The sequence below is a fragment of the Watersipora subatra genome, chromosome 4, assembly GCF_963576615.1.
Source record: "Watersipora subatra chromosome 4, tzWatSuba1.1, whole genome shotgun sequence".
Taxonomy (NCBI): domain Eukaryota; kingdom Metazoa; phylum Bryozoa; class Gymnolaemata; order Cheilostomatida; family Watersiporidae; genus Watersipora; species Watersipora subatra.
Window position 1 is genome coordinate 4,266,373 of NC_088711.1, and position 22,236 is coordinate 4,288,608.

At 35.6% G+C, this 22,236-nt stretch overlaps 1 protein-coding gene across 1 annotated transcript; it reads right to left on the bottom strand.

Annotated features, from left to right (window-relative positions):
- Nucleotides 1–503: 503 nt before the first annotated feature.
- On the bottom strand, nt 504–22,151 carry LOC137394613 (protein odr-4 homolog). The gene is made up of 11 exons (XM_068081353.1): nt 22,012–22,151; nt 16,510–16,626; nt 9,245–9,432; nt 8,121–8,157; nt 7,650–7,787; nt 5,520–5,684; nt 3,645–3,761; nt 3,179–3,280; nt 2,901–3,081; nt 2,436–2,546; nt 504–811 (listed from the first exon to the last, which is right to left on the bottom strand). The coding sequence occupies exons 1-11, from the start codon at nt 22,102–22,104 to the stop codon at nt 738–740; spliced, it is 1,323 nt and encodes a 440-aa protein (XP_067937454.1). The 5' UTR covers nt 22,105–22,151; the 3' UTR covers nt 504–737.
- Nucleotides 22,152–22,236: the final 85 nt, after the last annotated feature.

Consider the following 22,236-nt stretch of genomic DNA (forward strand, 5'->3'; position numbering starts at 1 on the left):
AATTGTTTAATTAACCCAGTTCATTGAAATAATATCAGAAGGTATCTCGTAGCGGTCTGGCCTTCCACGCGAATCCATTAGTACGTTTTTCGGTACTTTTATGTTACAGTCACGTGACGATCATGTGATAAGGTACTAATAATACAACATAATGTAAATAATGACGCATAGCGAGCGACAACGATTGATTTATCATCATACTTACATTTTTTTAAATTATGTTACAAAATCTAGTGATAACATTTCTATATTTTTATGAACTACTTGGCATATGGTAATAAGAGGAGAAAATTCCAAAGTCAGAGGGAGCCGCAGCGAGGGAATGAAAGAGCCGCATGCGGCTCCGGAGCTGCAGGTTGCCGACCCCTGACCTAGCACTATACATCACATCCAAGGCTTCGATGCTGTAGCAAAGAAGGTGCCTCTTATTTATGATCTACTTTCTATGCAGTCATGTCGGTCGAGTTTGAGCCAAAAACTGAAAGTTCGAGTGGAAGACAAAAGCCAGAATACAAACATGTATTTAAATATATTTCAATTCTGAATCTCTTAGCATTGCAATCACAGTGTCAACTACTTAGACACCCAACAAAACATTGACATGTATGAGAAGTGCATTGGTCACCCAGTTTATAAACAAAACTGATATAAAAATAAATAACAAATTGAATAACAAACAACAGATCAGTATTGATATGCCATTAAATTGCATCTAGTAAGGCGTGCTTTACCGTCTGCTATCCAATGAACTCGTCCAAATTGAGGTACGTGAGAGAGACAACCATGGCTAGGACAGCACCCGAGGCTAACGCTGAAAAAATAATCTAGATGACTTATACAAGATACCGATTACTATTATAATTTCAAAAGCGCAACAAAAATCATGAGAAAATGACATGAGAGCTCAATAAAGCCGTGTATTGGCCCCCCTACCGACATGGGTAAATTCTATACACAGCCACCTTCATACCTGACATAAAACCACATATCTATATATATTTCTCAAAGTATGTGTGTGGATATGGGTGTGGATATGTGTGTGGATATGGGTGTGGATATGTGTGTCCCTCCAGCTATAGATCTTAAAATCTTGATATTAAAATTCTGTTTACTGATCGATTTGAACCCACAACGAATGCATTGACAAGGTTCTTATCCCGACGTTCTACCACTGAGCCAGCATGACATAATAATCAGTTACTTTATCATACCCAATGCGCGTGCCAATTATTTTAGCCTTGCATCCACGAGTTACGATGCTTCTGTTCAAAAATATTTTGGGACCCAAATATATGCAACGCGATGCTTATTCATCTTTTTCCGTTAGGGCTGATTTATTCGGCCTCACGATATCGACAATAATTTATCTCAAACTTACAATTTGGTGATTGGTGTACTGGTTATATACAGTGGAACCTCGGCTAAAATGTGAAGTAAACGTGCCATTGTTGTTTATATTTTCCTTTTCCTACGATTTTTGATGTAACTGATCTGTTGCATTTTATGCAATCTGTTGCATTTTTCTGCAATTTTTGTCATTGTATCTCATCCTTTAATGTTTTTGATGTTTCAAGAGTAAAACATACGGAATGTTTACTTTTGTTTTCTTTTTCCATCATCATAAATAGAAAAGCTTTTATTACATTAAAATTAAACACGATCTATATTTACCCGTTTTTATTTATAGTATGCAGTATACAGTGCAGTTTATAGTGTAAAATGTAAAACACTTTACCGAAGTTGTTTTCTCGCCTTGGAATGGATTAAAATTTGCTTACATTTATTCCCAAGGGAAAAATTGTTTCGGATCTCGAACAACTCGGTTTTCGAACTGAGGTTCCACTGTATGTTATTAAAAGATGTACGTCGCTGAAAGTTATGAAATTTTAAATTTACAATGGTTTAAAAACCTTTACAATTGTTTTATTTCTTTTTAATTTAGTTGTTTTTATTTTCTCTTTTAATTTATTTCAACTACACAAAACACCTCTCTCATGATATGTAGTTTGAAAGTTAGAATGGCAAATGTTGAATATATAAATACAAATCTATTTTCGAAGTAAAGAAGTTTTTATTACCCGAGCAACGGTGGGTAGCACAGCTAGTATAACTGCATAACTAAGCAGACCACTCGCTAACTAAAGCTGATATAGCTCTTAGATAGCCAGCAATGATTATAATGTAGATAGCCAGACCACCACACATCCTGAAGTTCAAGCCTTTATTCTTACTCACATCCACACCTACTGCAGCCATATCACTTTATCATGAGCATGCAATCTGTGGCAGTGATGTCTATAACTACGATATAACTACTATATAACTACGATATAACTACCATATAACTACTATATAACTACTATATAGCTCCTAAATAACTTCCAAATAACTACTATACAGTTACTGTTAACTCTGATATCCATGTACAAACTCACTGGCGATGGCCGGCATGTTGTTTAGGAAGGAACTCCTAGAGGTAGCACCGCTGTCATCAGCCGCTACCTCTTCTGCTTGATACCTGTTGAGACTTTCCAGGTCCTCCACATCTGTAGCAAAACATTTAACGCAGTTTATTCGTGCCTTGCAAATAAGCACCATGTTTCGGTGCATAGCATGTAAACCTAACAAGATATCTTAGCTGAGACGCATTGAGAGCAACATTAGCAAGCGGATAACAAATAATGTAAATTGGTCAGAGGCATGAAATGTAGGCATACGCACCATGCACATAGGCATACACATAGTACATATAGACATACATACATGCACATAAGCGTGCATACACATAGACATATATGCGCATAGACATGTATGTAAACATATACACACATGTACATAGACACACGCATAGACATACACACATACAAATTGAAGGTACGATAACAAAAAAGAGGAAATACCAGCAGTTCTTTCAGTAGTAACATCAATAGTTGCTGAGTCGATAGAGTTAATTCCTAGTATTTGTTGAGCTCGTTCTGTACAATCCTCCACCTTCTCTCCTTTGAACATGTGATCACTAAATGATATAGCAGGAAGACTCGTGTGTGTAATATACACCCTCGGTGGTGTCTCATAAACTATCTGCAACATAACAAGACATGTAGGATGTCGGTAAAACTGAATGTCAGCCTGCCAAAGATAGTGCTGCCAAGCAGAAAAATAAGTTGATGTGAATCACCTGATCATCGGAGGAGTGTTTTTCACTGCCAACCTGTAGCATGTCTTCGCACAGTAGCTGACACCTGGTAACCAAGGACCTCTGTAAGTCTGCCTTTATAGCCTATATTATACAGCAATGATAAAAAGAATGAAACAAATATTTAAAAACTGTATCTCAGGCTAGCATCTCGGGGATTAAGATGATGACATCATGGCTGAGTAAATGAGGAAGTCAGCTATTGTTAGAAAACTAGATATAATAGCTGCAAATAACTAGAGCAACTTAAACCATTGAGAGTGCAGCACTTCACAGATGGTTGAAGGTGGCTACATGGATGAAAAAATTGCTACATCTGGTAGACGGCTATTTGGTAAATGATCATACAATCATGTTGACTATAATAGGGCATATTTTGTACAATTGTAAATTGATAACAGCCACATCGCAGGGCATGAAGTTCATGAATAACTCTTGATTAACCTACTTGTGACAGCTGTGCTGCAGTGGCTGGAGCTCTGAGGAATGCGATAGAGGATACTGTTCCCTTCAACCGCAGGGAAGACATTTGCTCATCACATGAACTATTAGAGCAAGTCTGAGCCTGCAACAAAGCAACCCACAATGAAACGTGTGCTTTTTCTCTTTGCGCACTATCTCTTTCTAACTGCTTTCTCTTCGAAACTGCTTTCTCTTCGAAACTGCTTTCTCTTCGAAACTGCTTTCTCTTCGAAACTGCTTTCTCTTCGAAACTGCTTTCTCTTCGAAACTGCTTTCTCTTCGAAGCTGCTTTCTCTTCGAAGCTGCTTTCTCTTCGAAACTGCTTTCTCTTCGAAACTGCTTTCTCTTCGAAACTGCTTTCTCTTCGAAACTGCTTTCTCTTCGAAACTGCTTTCTCTTTGCAACTGCTTTCTCTTTGCAACTGCTTTCTCCTTGCAACTGCTTTCTCCTTGCAACTGCTTTCTCCTTGCAACTACTTTCTCTTTGCAACTGCTTTCTCTTTGCAACTGCTTTCTCTTTGAAAATGCTTTCTCTTTGCAACTGTTTTCTTTTTGCAACTGTTTTATTTTTGCAATTGCTTTCTCTTTGCAATTGCTTTCTTTTTGCAACTGCTTTCTTTTTGCAACTGCCTCAGACATTGTTCTCTTTACTAACCAAGCTTAATCATGTGTGCTTTTGGGTGAGCAGAGCTTTTAACGTCTTTATTACAACAATGATTTGTAGATTGATAGCTTAAAGTAGATATAGTTATTTCAATCAACCTTAAAAATACTTTCCTAGTACAATGCACCCTCAAGATACGATTACCCTGATATATGATTTTTTTACCTTACGAAGTGGAACATGATGATTTGTTCACTTAACTATACGAATCTTATTTCACCATACAAATTCAAAATTTTTTTCACCCGAGTTCAAGTTTGGCAATCGGTGTGCTTATTACGTACGTCAAAATGACAAAGACGCCAAAATGCTCTTAGCCAAAAACATTTTCACAATGCTTGAAAGAGACACGATGACCAAATTATCTCAGTTCAGCAATTCTCACGTGTAAAAAAACAGTAATATTTTCCCTTCGAAACCAGTAGCAAAGCTAGAGTTATGATCCCTTCAAACAGAAGTTAAGTGGTCACACAACTTCCCTTAATCTGTTAACAAAAATCCACTTCATTACGAAAATAGCGTCGTTCAAGCTTTCTAAGACAAATTGGGTTGAAAAAGGTTTTAATGAGATCAGTTAAAACTATACTGAAAACGAAGCCAGAAACTAACAAGTGATGAAATTTTAGTGATAAAAAAGTTACAATTCGATAAAATAGTTAAAAGTACATACTAAAATTTAGCTTTAAGTGTGTGTGTTTAGTAAGCTAAACTTATTTAAAGTGCATGCAAAGTTTATTTTATACGTACATCTGTCTGTCTTGAAGGTAAAAATTCTCTATGGTACATATTGCACATTGCAACGTTACATTTTAATGCAGATCATAACCAATAAATACACTAAATATACTAAAGTCACTGTAGGTAACTATAGTTACTGAGGTTAACATACTATTTTGTTACTAATTGTTAATATGCACAGTACTTCTATAAAATTTTGATGATTTTTACCAGGGATGTTTGCGTTATCTAATTGCTATAGTGTTTTAGTTTTAATATCTAGCTATTAGCCTTTTCACTTTCATATCAAAAATAACTTCATATGCCGGGATACTAATGCTCATATGATCGATTTTCTCAAATTTTAAAACAAATTTGCATGTAGAGGTCATGGCGAGGCGAGCCTAGACCGCGCATGCACTTTACATTTCATTAAAGATTCAATAATGCTTAGAGCAAGAGAAGGACAGCAACAACTAACCCTGCCAAGGAGATCCACAACAACTCTGGTAGGGCTCAAATTCTGATGAGAGAATTTCTTGCCTTTGATGGACTCTGCTCCAAACTGTTCATCATCACTAACAACACATCCATTGCAGAGACAAAAAGAGTCAGAGATCAACTGAAGATATGGAGACAAGCCTCCCTGTAAGTATAAACAAGCATTGTATTACTAATCAGCAAGAAATTACTGCAACAGTATCTGATTCAATGAACTTTAATTCCTATTTGAATGCGTCAGTATGGAAGGGTCGAAAATAGAGTGTCATAGTATTCAAATAAAGGTTTTACAGTAGCTGTTTACAGTCCTACAATGGTACTATATATACAGACTGGCATCAATAGCAGAGAAATATACATGTATATATATACATACATGTATATACAGTCAAACATGGATAAATAGCCCTCGGATAGCTCGAACACATGGTTAACTCGAACGGTTTCTTTGGTCCGTTCCCACGTAATGATAAATTGCTTTAGATAACTCGACCTCAACTCTGTTAACTCGAACAATTTTTTGCCCAACGGCTACCGAGACGGTTGTTATCGCTTCAGAAAATCACTTTATTCCAAGCCATAGAGGTAGACCTCAACTTTTCGTAATTCATAGGCGTCGTTATTACCACCATCGGAAAAAAATTTTGTCAACGACTTTTCTAAAGGTATAGTGAAATTTGATTTTTACCAAACATCCACTTAGGAATAGCCTTCCGAAAGCAAGGAGAAGCGAGGTAACCTTCAGATAAACTTAGAGAAAAATCGGTAAAATTGATCTTGGTTAAAACGCTCAAAAGAAAAAGATGTCTTTTTTTCTGAGCATTTCAGCAACGATCAAATTTTGCCAATTTTAATCTAAAAAATGTCTTGGCAATAACATCAGCCCAAACAACAAACCAATCTCAAGTGATAGAAAAATCTCTATACTTTTTGATAAAAAAAGTTTTAAACTTTACATTAGAAGCATTTAATTTGAAACAAGCCATTTATGCGTTTGATTTATATTATAGTTTGTATATGTACACATATCTACTAATAAATAAATAAATGGACTTGTGACAGTGTTCTGATAACTCGAACGCTCTGATAACTTGAACACTTTCGCTCGGTCCCGTGAAGTTCGAGTTATCCATGTTTGACTGAATATATCTGTAACAAATATATATATATTGATATATATAGATATACAATATATCTGCATATAAATACAGATATATGTATATTTGCATATACATATATACAGATATATATTTGAAATTCATAAATGTTGGAAATTCAAAATTACAGATACAAAGATCTATAAGATATATATATATATTTCAGTGGTTGTCTTTTTGCCTTGTTAATAAACCGTGTGTCCATTAATAGCAATTCACATAGCGCAGGATCGGATCAGGGAACCTCCAGATCTACAGGCGGCGGAACTTAACCATTAAGCTATATGGACTACAATAAATTCCCTGGGCAAATTCATTGGTATTACATCGATTAAGATATTCACGCTTTTGCTTACTTTAGACTAATAAACCAACAGATCTGGGTGCCAGATCTGTTGACCATTATGCATAGGGATTGTTAGGATGGCCCAAAACGCAGGTATTGTTTTAATAAAGATTTTAGTAAGGATCTAACTTTCTAGGTAAGTTACTCAGATTTATTAGGATGTTATTCTATTACCAGTGCAATGCCGGGCATTCGGCTAACATACATGTGTATATATATATATACATATATACATATACAAACTACATATCATGAGAAAAGTGTTCTACGCAGTTTAAATAAATTAAGAGAAAAATAAAACCACTGTGCAGGTTTTCCAACTTTGTCAAACAACTGTAACTTTCAAACTTCATATCATGAGGAAAATGTTTTGTGCAGGTCAAAGGTCAAATAAATTGAGAAACAAAATAGAATAACTATAAAAGTGTTTATATGTAAATATGAAATAATTAGCAAGTAATAGCTTAAGTCTGTTTTGCTAAGATTACAATAGCATATGATTTGGTAATGATACAATTCATACGAACTGAGTTGATATTTTGTTTACCACATAGCTAACAATTGTTTAAAAAGGACCATAACCTACATGTACATTTTCTCAACTCACCAATAGTTGCTCTTCAAAATGCTCATTCTCTTGCTTCCTACATATATAAAAATTCCTGTCGACAGCCAACTTTGTCTCAGCGATCACCCAGCCAGAGCTCAATGATTGGAATCTCACTTCGGATGGTGACAAGGTATTCTGCAGTGGATAGAGATAACTTGTAGACGTATGCATATATGAATGCTGGCCTACATAACTATAAAAAATCATATAGTTTATGTTATAAGTCCTACATAGGCATAATTCAACACTGAGAAATTTTATTTGTTCTTTCAACTTGTTCAGCTTCAGCAAACAACATGTGACTGATATGAGTAAAACTGACACTATCCATACAAAGTGATATGTTATGTTAGCGCTATTTAATAGAGAACGAACTTTTCATGGTGTATTTTAGCTAAGTTAATAAATTCAGAAAAAACGAAACAAGCTAAATAAAAATTATAAAAAAGGGAAGGATCGAAACCATACCTTATAGTCGTCAACAAGAAGACTTCTACTGGAAATTCTACAACATAGCAACAGATGTAACAATTCAGCTCAATAATATGCTTTTGTTGTGTCAGAACAATTATTCAAAACCAGTTTGATGTTCATCTCCCAAAATATCATAACAAGTTCTCCTGTCAAGTTGCAATAGTTAAAACCCATGAATGATAATGCTAGCAAAACAATGTATCTCTCCTCACCTCCTCCTCACCCGCCCGGTTAAGGAACTCAATACTAACAAGATGCAAAACTATCATCTTAAATTTAATGACAATTATCAATGCGAAATATCAATGTGCAATTAGTAAATTCATAATATGACCTCTCCTTGACCTCTCCTTGACCTCTCCTACAGCTTAACAATCTATATATATAAATCTCAAAGTTTGTGAGTGTATTTCGGTTTGGCCACCTATCGCTATTCCTATCGCTATTCCTATCGCTATTCCTATCGCTATTCCTATCGCTATTCCTATCGCTATTCCTATCGCTATTCCTATCGCTATTCCTATCGCTATTCCTATCGCTATTCCTATCGCTATTCCTATCGCTATTCCTATCGCTATTCCTATCGCTATTCCTATCGCTATTCCTATCGCTATTAAAATATTGGAATGATAAATCTGTTTTATACCAGATTTGATCTCGGAACCTCTCATTCACCGAACAAACATCTTACCAATTGAGCTAAGCGAGATTGATAAATTCATTGGGCAATATATGTCAATCCGCGAGTGAAAATACGCTACTGCTCTCCATTATGGCGCAACGTAATTTTACGATTGCTCTCACGGCTCTTATTGGTGAGCTTACTCAAAAGTAGCCATTGGCAATGTGCCAGGCTAATGGCAAGTGGCGGACAACTCCATCCCCTCTCACTGTTTATAAGCGGATTTTAATACCCGTGCAACGCAGCGCATTCTGCTAGTTAAATATAGAAATGTAGGAGAGAAGAAGAGACATCATGCATATTCTATTGAATAAGCACATACATGGTTTATCCTAACCCAAAGTACAGAAGAGGTAAATTATCGGCGTATGTAGTTGATAAACTGAAACTAATCACCAGACGCCTTCCATGCAAACATCAAGCGCTGAGAACTCACTTGTGGCTGAGACTGTCAACAAGGATGAGCTGCCAGCAATTAGTCTGTGTTCCATATTTATCTGACTTGCAGAGTGTTTTGTATGTAGCCGTCATGAGCTGCTGGAGTTTGGAGTTACTTGAAGACAGATTAGAGCCTATAGCAGCAATCCCACAAATACACAAACCTCCCGGAAGCATCCGTAGAAGCTGAATAGACAAAAAGTAAATCTATATATATATTTCTCAAAGTCCGTGTGTTGGAATTACGTCTGTCCGTTGGAAATCCGGCTATAGCTATTATTAGAACAGCTGAGCTTGACAACAATAGAGACTCAAATTCATGGAATTTCATGGAAATTCATGGAATTCGTACTGTCATTGGAAGCCTAACCTTATTAACTAGCTTAGTGGAGTTTCCATTGGCAATATGCCAGGCTACTAGCTTGAAAGGTACAGTTGTTTGACAAAGTTTTAAAACCTTTACAGTTGTTTTTATTTCTCTCTTAATTTATTTCAACTACACGACACACTTCTCTCATGATATGTAGTTTGAAAGTTAGAATGGCAAATGTTGTTATACGTTAAATACAAATCAATTTTCTGTCCAAAGACTCTTCTATTGCACGAGCAACGCCGGGTGGCACAGCTAGTTTATATATATATACTAGCTGTACTACCCGGCATTGTCGGGGTAATAAAAAAGTATTTGATGAGAAAATTGATTTGTATTTAATATATATAACAACATTTGCCATTCTAACTTTCAAACTACATATCATGAGAAAAGTGTCAGTTGAAATTATTTAATAGAAAATGAAACAACTGTAAAGGTTTTCAAATTTTGTCAAACAACTTTTAAACTCATACTTCCTCATATCATGAGAAAAATTTTCATGCGGGTCAAACAAATTTAATATGAACTGAGAAAATACAAATCCTGAATATGTATAATTAATAATAACAATTCTTGCATAGAAGTGTGCGTATGAAAAAAGGTTACTGTTCCACCAGAAGCTATCCAACCAAACTTTGAATACGGAGACACTCCTACTCTACGGAAACTCTTCTCACAGAGACAATGTAATTGTCCGTGCGAGAAGAATTGGCCTTGACTCTAGATATAGTAATTGAACCTTACGAAAAATATTTAACAGGGGCATTGTAATGCGTGGCCGCATCAGTAAAACAATCAGCGTGCGCTATAGCCGGAATGCAGACATACGACATACTTTGAGAAGTATATATATACATGTATACATCCAACACAGGGATATATTGTGGAGGACTGGACAAACGCTAACCATGCTCTTAGCTTTAGACACCGATATTCTTTGTTATGACCTTAGGTGTGCTTCTTTTATATCTTATTATGTAATAACCTTATGTGTGCTTCTTTTATATCCTATTATATAATACTGTGTTTCTGGACCTGCCTCACAGGCCTGCCGTTATGCCATTATATGTTATTATCTAGACCTGCCTCACAGGCCTGCCACAACACATTTAGTGTTACATAATCATTATGTAAGTGGGCGGGGTGAAACCATATATAAGGAGGAGGCGCAGGCCACCTCATTGGGATTTTTACTTGTGAGCTCGATGCTGTTTAACGCTGTATTGCATATGTGCTGATTATATATATATACAGTCAAACATGGATAACTCGAACTTCAAGGGACCGAGCAAAAGTGTTCGAATTATCAGAGCATTCAAGTTATCAGAGCACTGTCACAAGTCCATATATTTACTTATTTATTAGTAGATACATGTACATATACAAACTATAATATAAATCAAAAGCACAAATGGCTTGTTTCAAATTAAATGCTTCTAATGTAAAGTTTAAAACGTTTTCATGAAAAAGTATAGAGATTTTTCTATCACTTGAGATTGGTTTGTTGTTTGAGGTGATGTTATTGCCAGGACGTTTTTCAGATTGACATTGGCAAAACTTGATCGTTGTTGAAATGCTCAAAAGAAAAGACATTTTTTTCTTTTGGGGTTTTACCCACGATCAATTTTGCCGTTTTTTCTTGAAGTTTATGCAGATTACCTTACTTTACCTGGGATTCGTTAAGAGCAACACTCCGAGGCAGTTCAATTAGAAGTTTTACGAGGTTTTACGGTACATTCTATATCACTCACGCTTTTTTAATAGATACTTATTGAATGTACACACGTATTCTGTGTTTAGGTCAAACGATGAATAGTTTTTTGTAGCTCAGACAACGTATACGTTTAATTACAACATTTTTTAAGACGTTTTAAACATTCAACATTCCGACGTTGATTCAACACAGAATCAACGTCGGAAAACTATTCATCACGGGCTAGCCGAGTCACGCACTCAAGGAGTTTCGCCACGCACATACAAAACAACATGCGATTTTTGTTTTGTATGTGCGTGGCGAAAATTCTTGCGCGCGTGACCCGGCTAGCTCGTGCTATTCATCGTATCGCAGTATAAATCAAATTTCACCAAACTTTTAGAAAAGTCGTTGACAAAAATATTTTGCCGATGGTGGTAATAACGACGCTTATGAATTACGAAAAGATGAAGTTTACCTCTATGGCTTTGAATAAAGTGATTTTCTAAAGCGAAAACAACCGTTTCGGTAGCTGTTGGGCAAAAAAACAGTTCGAATTAACAGTGTTGAGTTCGAGTTATCTATAGCAATTTATCATTACGTGGGAACGGACCAAAGGAAATGTTCGAATTAACCATGCGTTCGAGCTATCCGTGGACGAGTTATCCATGTTTGACTGTATATATTAAATAGACTACATTTATTCATACGAACTGATCACGTTTATGCCTGCCTGGTTGGCTTAGTCAGGATCATTCTGCCAGAACTGATCTGGCTTCAAGTACGAACTGCTTGGGAGATACCTAAGGAAGGCTAGGGGTTGGCTACGCTACAACCGGACCTGATCAGAAATGCGATAGCATTAGAGATCAGGCCCTACAGTAAGCTAGCCGGGACCTAGACTAGCCAAGATAGGGTCTCAGAGAGCAGGCCGTGTTAGTATTCCAAGTAAGCCTGAACTGAGGACAACCAGCCGCGGCCTGATCAGACCACTAGGTGTGTCAGGCAGGCCGACGAGGGGAAGGCCCAATGTTCAGACTGCACTGGCTTGTTAGGAAAGTAAGGCTGGCTCAGCTACCGGGGCCAAACCATTACAATATTCATGTATATATCCCTGTGTTTGACTGTCGTTTATGTGTCCAGTTATAACCACAGGTGTCCTTTAGCGGGATATTGCAGAAACCGAGGCCGGGACATAGTCTACACACACAAAAAAACAACAAAGGTCCACGTAGTTGTGAGCAAAAACAAAAGTATCCACCCAAATATCTCACCCATCCAATGAGCAGCACACAAAAAATTAAACCAATCGACAGAGCCACCCATCATGTCAAAATATTCCAAGTTTCAAGTCATGTCTTGCACAACTCACCTTATGGTTTCTCAAAACTTGTCCCAAAGTCCTTATTAAATTGAGACTGTCCGATTGCTGTTTTGGAAATGGTCGCCGCTAGCCTAGCCTAACATCCTGATTCAACATCTCAGTAACTATCGGGGCATTGCTGAGTGCTCCCGAATTTTTTGATTCCCTCTTTTAGCAATGCCCCTATAGTTACTGAGATGTTGAATCACAACGTTAGGCTAGGCTAGCGGCGACCATTTCTAAAACAGCAATCGGACAGTCTCAAATTAATAGGCACATTGGGACAAGTTTTGAGAAACCATAAAGTGAGTTGTGCAAGACATGACTTGAAACTTGGAATATTTTAACATGATGGGTGGCTCTGTCGATTGGTTTAGTTTTTGTGTGGGCTGCTCATTAGATTGGTGAGATATTTGGGTGGATACTTTTGTTTTTGCTCATAACTACATGAACTTTTGTTGTTTTTTTGTGTGTGTAGACTACCGGCCCGGCCTCGGCTTCTGCAATATCCCGCTAAAGGACACTTGTGGCTATAACGCTAAAGTTGTAGGAACAAAAGGTCTGCTTTGCACCAGATTTGGACAGCGGAACAATTGCGTGAGAGATCATGTGAGAGATCATGCCGTAAGAGATAATAACACTTGTGAGATCACGAGAATATAACGATGCTGTTATAATAGTAAGTTAATTTACTAGCTTATAAGTTAATTATAGCTAGGTGAAGTTACTAGCTTAAGTTACTCAAATTCATTGAGTAATTATTTTATTATCCTTACATTCGGTATTTGGTAATAATACATTAAGGATGTGCAAAGACAAGTTGTACCAATACACATACATGTGTGAAGCATTCGGTAGTAATACATTAAGGAAGCGTAAAGACAAGTTGTACCAATACACATATATGTGAAGCATTCGGTAGTAATACATTAAGGAAGCGTAAAGACAAGTTGTACCAATACACATACATGCACATGTGAAATTGAAGCATGAAAGCTGACCGGTAAAAATATTTTATGGCTATTCTAATAGGTTTCTGAACAAATAAAAATGCAGACATATTGTGCCTCCTACATAAGTAAAACATTAGTTTGACATTTTCAAAACCTTCTGACCCCTGTCATCAATTAAATGAGCTCTTAAAGACTCTGGCAGCAAATCTCTGTCAGTCTATCAGCTTCAACTATATAGACTAAACTTACTAAAGCTAAAAGCACCAAAACAGTGTCTAAAATGATTATTTCAGTCGATTTTCATACAGCCTACTAACAATATGGCTAATTAATTCTTTTAAAAATCAGATATTTCAGGACAACAATAATCTTAATTTCATGATGTATATGAAAATCCTGCGTTAATATAGAGCTATTACATCATCTCAAAGCGGAGGATGATACGAAACAAAAATGACTAGAAAGACGCCTTTTTGATCCATCATAGAGAATAGCATGTACATATAGATTTATGTATATATGTGTATATATATATATATATATATATATATATACACATTTCAAAAGTAGTAAGAATACAGTGCGCCCTCGGAGTTAAGATGAACCTGTTGAAACGATCTTTTCACCTTACGATGTGGAACAATGTTTTTCACCCTCGCCATATGACTTTTTTTGTCATACAATAACAACAGAAATGTGCGCTGAACACATTGAACTAGCGAAAATGCCGATATGCTATTTGCCAAAATCCCCCCACAACACATAAAAGAGATACAATGCTCGTGCTCTCCCAGTTCAACGTTATTCATTATTCGTTACAAATTATAGTAAAAACGAAACCGGAAACATCGGTGATAAAATCTTAGCCGATGATTAAGTTAAAGTTTAGTAAAACTAAAACTTAGCTTCAAGTACCGGTATGTTTAGTAAGCTAAATTCATTCAAGTTGAATTCAACGTTTATGTATACATCTGTCTTAAAGGTAAGAACTCCATGTACTGCACACAGTACGGCATGTACTGCACATAGTAAATTTTAATGTTACATTTTATTGCAGATTATAACCACCAGATACACTAAAATTACTGTAGCTAACTATAGCACTAAGGTTAACATACTATTTTGTTTTCTATTTTTGTATATGTACAGTATGTATGTAAAAATTTGATGATTTTCACCAGGGGATGTTTGCATCAGATAATCCCACGACCAAACGAGTGGATGCGAAGTTTGGGATTTTTTATGATAAATGAATGTGCACACAACTTACGAAAATTATTCACCAACAATGAGACAAACCCTTGTATTAAAATTTCATCAACAAATTTAACCATCGTTTTGTAGATTAGTTAAAGTATAATATCGATACAAAACACATATGGCCTATTTAAATATGTTACCAAGTCTTTGTAAATTATCGAAATTCTTTTAAAACTTACCCATCTGATCGGATTATACACAAATCGACAGATTAATTTGGCCGAAAACCGTTATTAAAACTTGCTAAGCCTCACTTTTATAAAAGTTAAGACCCGAAATTGAAACGCCGAGCGACAGAGAATAGAACGATTAAGTCTTGCGCATTTCACAAAAAAATAACGTGCACTTTTCACCAGTCTATAGCATTGTCGAATTGCCGAAGGTTTCGGCAATTAACATAGGAGTACAGAAATCGTTTCATTTTTGCCGATTTCAATTTTTTCATTTTCATTTGCCGACACATTTGAGTACTTTCGTATTCTAACTGATGTCCAACACAGTTTAAAGGAAATGACGATGATATTTTTTTAACGGTTTTTATGAGATTATTACAATAATTAATAAGTTTAGATGACTACAGAACAATGACTACGTCGCACAGATTTTCTAAAAATCTAACGCAGTGTAAGTAAAGGGAATGACGAGGATATTTTTTCTAACGGTTCTAATGAGATTATTACAATAATTAATTATAAGTTTGGATGACTACAGAACAATGACTACATAGTACAGATTTTCTAAAAATCTATATAAATATCACAACTTCATGATATTGTTAGCTATGATGTTTTGAAAAGTAAACAAAATTGTGCATTGGTTTTATATTATTACTATATTAATAATATTGGTTATTCAAATAATATCAGTGCATTTTACTTCTAATATTGGCCAATATTGCATTTCTCTTTTTGCAGGAGGAGAGATATAAACATATAATCCTTTCCTTTCATTATTGCTAATTGTTGTATATAATAACACCCACGCCCAGTACATTACAGCTACCAATGCAGTTATCTTATTTGACTGCTAATATTGCATTTCTCAACCATCAGTACCCTTTCTTTTTTCCAATATCACTTTGGTCGTGGGCTGTATGAAAGTGGAATTTCTAGTTATTATGGGTTTCTATATCCCTACATACGACATTTTTACCCTACAACGCCAATACAGGAACAAATTAAAATTGTATGGTAGAGGTCGACTGTATGGCCAATCAAGAGTAAACATTAATTAATTACCATAAGGTAATGTGGGTGAAAAATTCCTTTGAATAATAAAGGAGCTTAAACTCATCACTGCAACAACTAAAAAATATATAAATACGGTTGCTTATATCTAACACCATCCAAAAAGCTACCATAAAAATTTTAAAAAAATGATAAAAGCACCACCACCAAGAAAAAACAAATGCTTTTAGTTTTTCCATATGTAGAGCGATAATGTATAAATGTCTATCTGTAATACATACGAGGAGAACCACAGGTAAATAATCTGAAGGTATTAGAAGAGCACCTTTTCTATAAGTAAAATTATTTTTCAAGTGCAATGTCCTGCTTTTAGTGCAGGCACTGTCAGAAAGAATATAATATCAAATTCTGAGAGAATCTTGAGCAACACACACCTCTCCAGCATGGCTGGTGACAAGCACATCGGACAGGTCTGAGAGTTTCTCTGGCCTGTCTTCCTTCTCAATGGGTGTGTTGGCAAAGTGTACAATGTAATCTCGTTGCTCAGTTACCTAATACAAAAAGAACAAACAATTTGATTTAGACACACTAGCAACAATACCTCCATGAAATGGTTTATTTTCTGCTTAAATCCTGACATGAAATATTGTAATTTTGGATGGAGCGCAAGTATAAAGGCTTTGATTAAGATGGTATGTGGGGTGAGCATATTACAGTTCATGTCATGTTGCTATGTCTAATGCAGGTTCTAACTCTTAGGCTTGTGAAAAACATAACTATCGGTTGCATTAAACAGCAAACTCCGGTCAACAAATAGCTAAGTGAGAGCACTTGAATTGTAATTCATGGCTACAAAAGTGACACAAAAAATTACAAACAGACATACCATAGTTTAGCAACAAAAAAAAGAGCTTATAACAGCTGGACTAGCGGCTTAAAAATGGAACAACTATAACGGTAGCTTACAGCTTTGTTTGACGATGATGAGAAAAAAACAGTAAAGAAGATGATAAAAACGCCTCAACTAAATATGATTGACAACTAAATATTGTTTGTAAGATGAGGGTAAGGAAATGGCTATTTGGAAAGAAAAAAGTGTAAAAATTAAGAGGAAAAGTTTAAGAGACAGACAGTGGTGAGCTTATCTGGCAAGAATCTGGCCAATCGAAAAGAAATATTTAGACATCAAAATAAGCAAACATTTTCTTTAAATGTGTCATGATCACAGAACAGAAACCATGGTTAAGTCGGGATTATAAGATTTGGAGTTATCTATACTAGCAAAAGGAGAAAACTCTCAGTTATTTTGCAAAAAAATCTTGATCCTAGCTTAATTACGGGAGATTTTATGGTCAATAAACTGAATGCATGTTTACCATTAGTGCAAAAACATAGTTCCGAGAAAACTGGTGTTAAAGTTGGAGAAACGAAAACCAATGCACAATTTTGTTTACATTTCAAAACGTCATAGCAACCAATATCAACAAGTTGTGATATTTATCTAGATTTCTGTATTTATATCCAAAACATTACGCTGAATTTAAAAATCTAAAGTTTTTAGCTGGTTGTCACAGAAATAGCTGTATATCTATAAGAAAATGTATTTCTTAACTTGGCAGATATTAAAAACGGCTTGGCAGTACCGCGATTTTGGGCACAGCCGTAGTATGATCAACAAAATCTTTAAAAAAATAATAACAGTAACATATTGCAAACTATCAGTCACTATATACTTCGATCTTGTAAATTCGAACAATTATTCTTATAATTAAATCTTATAAAATTATTCTTATAATTAAATACTGTAATACTCTTATAAGAATCGTTGGAATATATAATTGTCATTCCCTTTACTTTCACTGGTTTTGACATTAGTTGGAATACCAAAGTACTCACTATAAGTGTCCAAAATGTCAGAATTATCTTTAAAATCGGCAAAAAGAAACGATTACGTTAATCGGACACCATTTTTCAGTACTTCCTGTTTAGCATAGCAACGGTTTTAAGGAGGTTTTTTCTGAGGGTTAAAGGCATTTATTATCTAAGCTGACTTCAGATTCAAAAAGATCACTCTTTGATTGGTCCAGATGCACGTGTTACAAAAATCGTTACCAATATTATAAATTTAGTTAGTGTAACTTCAAAGTCGGATAACTCAACTTCGTGATTTGCGACTTAACCATGGTTTCTGTGACCGTGACCCAAATTAATATATTCTTAAAATAAGCAAGCATACTAATTGCTGTTAATAGCAATGCAATTAATCTGCAGATGTGAAACATTTTATAGCAAATTCTATCTAGTCCTCCTTCAACATATGACATATGAAACAACGACAAATTTATGTATGTAATTGAAACAATGAAAAATACTGCAGCATATTAACAATGCTAACTTTAGTTAGTTACAATGTTTATTAACAAAGCTACTTGTTGACAATTTTACTAGGTAACAAATTAGATGATAGAATCCAAGTAACAGTAAGTTTTACCATACCGTTTAAGGTGTAAACCTAAGTGTTTCTGAACACAACTATAGTGAAACTAAAACTATAAAAAGGGCAGTGCCAATGCACTGGTCTAAGAGAAGATAATTTAATACAATTGCACTATGGTTTAGTGCTTTATATCTTGAACATTGTTGAACTAGACTAAACTTAATAGTAATCAACTTTTGATTTTGTAAAACTTCTACTTACTTCAACATAGATGCAGTTTTCTGAGCAACAAATATAGAGCATGTTTTGCCATTAACATAGTATTGTTTAGAACATGCAATTTTTGATGAGTTTACTTAGCCCTGTAGCTGTAGTGTCTGCATACTGTTTATTAGCGAGTTCACACCTTCCTAATGAGCATCGCCCAGAAATTATTTTATGCAAGACTGACACTCATATTTGAAAATTGCAAGACCTACCATTGACATGAGTAATCTTTGACAGTTTTTATGACTTGATATAGTGATCTTGATTGAAAGTTACAGGTTACATACAGGATAAGGAGTCATGCTATCATTCAAATGCATCGTTTCTTAAACTACAAAGATTACCCTACCTTATTTAGCTAATAACTTGTGTGAAAAGCTAATCTCGCACCCACCAAATGTACGTAAAACGCTAATAACTGCTACACTATAAGACAGATTGAAAAATATAAATGACAACATTAAACAATAGAAATGATCACTAATAACAAACAAAAAACTGCCCGCAGTAGTACATCCTTCAACTGTAAGTAACCATACTACATACGCCCACTCAAATTTAGTCCGTCTATTGTCAACTTTCACTTAAAGGTTGACTTGCATCAAAATTCACATTACAGTTATTTGGTATCAAAAGATTCATCATGTCTTACTCTGCTGTGTTGTAGGTGCAAAATATGTGGAAATATGATTACAAGCTCTTAAAAGCTCAAAAACGAACAGTTAATCGCCGCCATCATGAGACCGCCGCAGATTAGAATCTCTTTCCAAAATGGCTCAAATGGGACGTACTAAACCATCAAAACAATTAATTTTGATATGATTAGAACAATTCAGGTGGAAGTAATGCAAAATTCTGTGATCAATCAATAACACCCATTTCAAAGAGCATTAATAACAGTAGATAAAGTTAACCTAGATAGCCATAGATAGCGCCTGATTTTAAATTGATGTGCGAAGTAGTATAATGATCTGAGAAACTATTAAAAACTAGTTCAACTTAACTGATAACTTATATCCTTCAATTATGTGCACTGATTTACCAATCACCCATAGTATTTTATATCTTGCTTAAAAACAATACAATAGCAAAGACAGTTAAGCAAAAAATTGTCTTGAAAGCACTTTATTTTAGCGATCATAATATACTATTACCTAAATGCAAACGCCGACTCTAAAAAGTCATTATGTTAACCGGGCCGTCAATGATTTTGTTAATATGCTGTTGAATGGAAATATCACCAAAACAAGATACAAACAAAAAGTAAAGTCAGACCGCAAGTTGAGCATACAATACGAACAAGCAGCAAAACACCCAAGATACCAAAACATTCAATGATTAAAACACATCAAAAAACAAATTAGAAACTCCAAAGTGGAAGGAATCCGTCACAGAAAATGAGTCAATCGCCTTGGCAGAGAACCACCAACCAACATTGGAAATGAATCGGATGATTATATGTATACAGATCTGTCATCCTATGTCAGACGCGACCTAGATATCTGGAGTAAGTCATGTTTACAGAGTCATGTAGAGTAAGTCATGTTCACAGTCTAGAGACTTACGAAAACAAAATATCTTCGCACACCAGACATAAAGTATTGAGCGTTAACATTCAATCTACTCCCTACAGACTAGTCTTCCCACATGTTAGACATCTATAAAAGAGAACAGTTCCAATGACTCCGCCTCTCTCTTTCCTCTCTCTCCTCTCTCCTTTCTCTCCTCTCTCTCCTTTCTCTCCTCTCTCTCCCTCTCTCTCCTTTCTCTCTCCCTCTCTCTCTCTTCCCCTCTCTCTCTCTCTCTCCCTCCCTCCCCTCTCTCTCTCCCCCTCTCTCTCCCTCCCTCTCTCCCCCTCCCTCCCTCCCCTCTCTCTCCCTCTCTCCCCCTCCCTCTCCCTCCCCCCTCTCCCTCTCTCCCTCCCCCTCTCTGTACTGTCACGACTCTCGTTTGAATGTCGATACTCCCAGCTGTACGGGACTAAGCAAACAGACATTGATGACCGTTCAAATAAGGATGTAACTTTTATTGGCTATTTTAACCAATTGTCATTAATATTATTGTTTAGTTGTGTATTTTAATTGTTGAACTTATAGAATATAGAAATAACTTTTACTGGTAAATATCAGTATTGCTTACAATAGCTTAACACTTTCATTAGTACCTGAACCAGTAATAATAACTTTGTTCCTACAAGCTATGCAAAATTGCACAGCTGAACATAGTCAAAATTGAATAAGATGAACAAAGTAACTTCAACACTGATGTTTTGTGTGGATTCGGATTCATGTTCATGTTAAAGTAAAGCCTCTAGACCGCCCCAAGGCGAAAGGGGAGACCATCAGGATCAATCGGTAAAAAATGGTTAAATTCTAAGTTCGCGAGTGGTTTTCGGTATAAAACTATTTAAAAATTTATCACGGTTACGAGCAATAGCCAAAAGTTGTCCCTTGGATTTGGCCCGTGTTTGTGGACGATCATCCTTAAAACAAGTGTCAACAAAATCGTTTAATTCCTTCAAAGATGGGTCTGTTGATTTTATAATAGTATGTAAAGTTTTAACTCTTTGGACCTGTCTACATTCTTCCAAAGTCACAAGGACCAACTGCTTTTTTTCTTCTGTGACTCCCTCTCTTCCTCTCAAATTACTTACGAAACGCGTTGCCTTGTTCTGGACCATTTCAAGCAATTGTACATATTTCTTTTCGCTCGGGTCCCATACCTCAAGAGCAAACTCCATTTATGGTCGACATAAGGTGTTATATGTGATTAATTTGATTTTAGGTGGTGCTGATGAGATATTTCGTCTGAGCATGCCTAGAGTTTGAACAGCCTCTGAATGTTTTTTGACTATATGCTCACTCTAATTAAAATCATTTGTTATTGTAACTCCTAAATATTTGATACTGTTTACAGTGTTTAAAACTACATTGTTTAATGTATATTTTAAATCTTGGATATTGACAGCTTCGGTATTTCCAAAAATAATTATTGAACATGGATTAGTTATGCATAACATAATTTCTTCATATCCTTAGGGTAAGAACGCATTTGTATCTATCCAAAGAACTTCAAAGTTCGCCGTTTTAACACGGTCTCATTCATTTGTGAATTCGCAGCCTATCATAATAAAAGTTCTGACAATGAATATAAACAATTCCGTTTGTTGCTCATCTTTATAATTATCTTCCAATCATGATCTTCCAAGTGATGAAAGAATTCCTTTACTTACACATCCAACAAGAAGTCCTACATGCCAAGATGAAGCGTTTAGCTGTAGTAACTTTTCTTCTAATGACTTCTCTATTATAGACAGTCTACCCATGATGATAGCAAACTGCTTGGATAAAAAGCACGCGAGCGCTCTCTCAATGAAACGAAAACACTGCCACGTAAAGTTAATGTTGTAGCTGCACATTATATAGCAGATCATCACTGTCATTCAAAGATCTTCGTG

What these genes read in the sequence shown, in the direction of transcription:
- LOC137394613 (XM_068081353.1), bottom strand. Translation starts at nt 22,104, where the DNA reads ATGGGTAGACTGTCTATAATAGAGAAGTCATTAGAAGAAAAGTTACTA. An exon ending in GTTGACAGTCTCAGCCACAA is followed by an intron (nt 8,158 to 9,244) that starts GTGAGTTCTCAG and finishes GCTATGTTGTAG; the next exon opens with AATTTCCAGTAGAAGTCTTC. An exon ending in AACACTCCTCCGATGATCAG is followed by an intron (nt 3,082 to 3,178) that starts GTGATTCACATC and finishes GTTATGTTGCAG; the next exon opens with ATAGTTTATGAGACACCACC.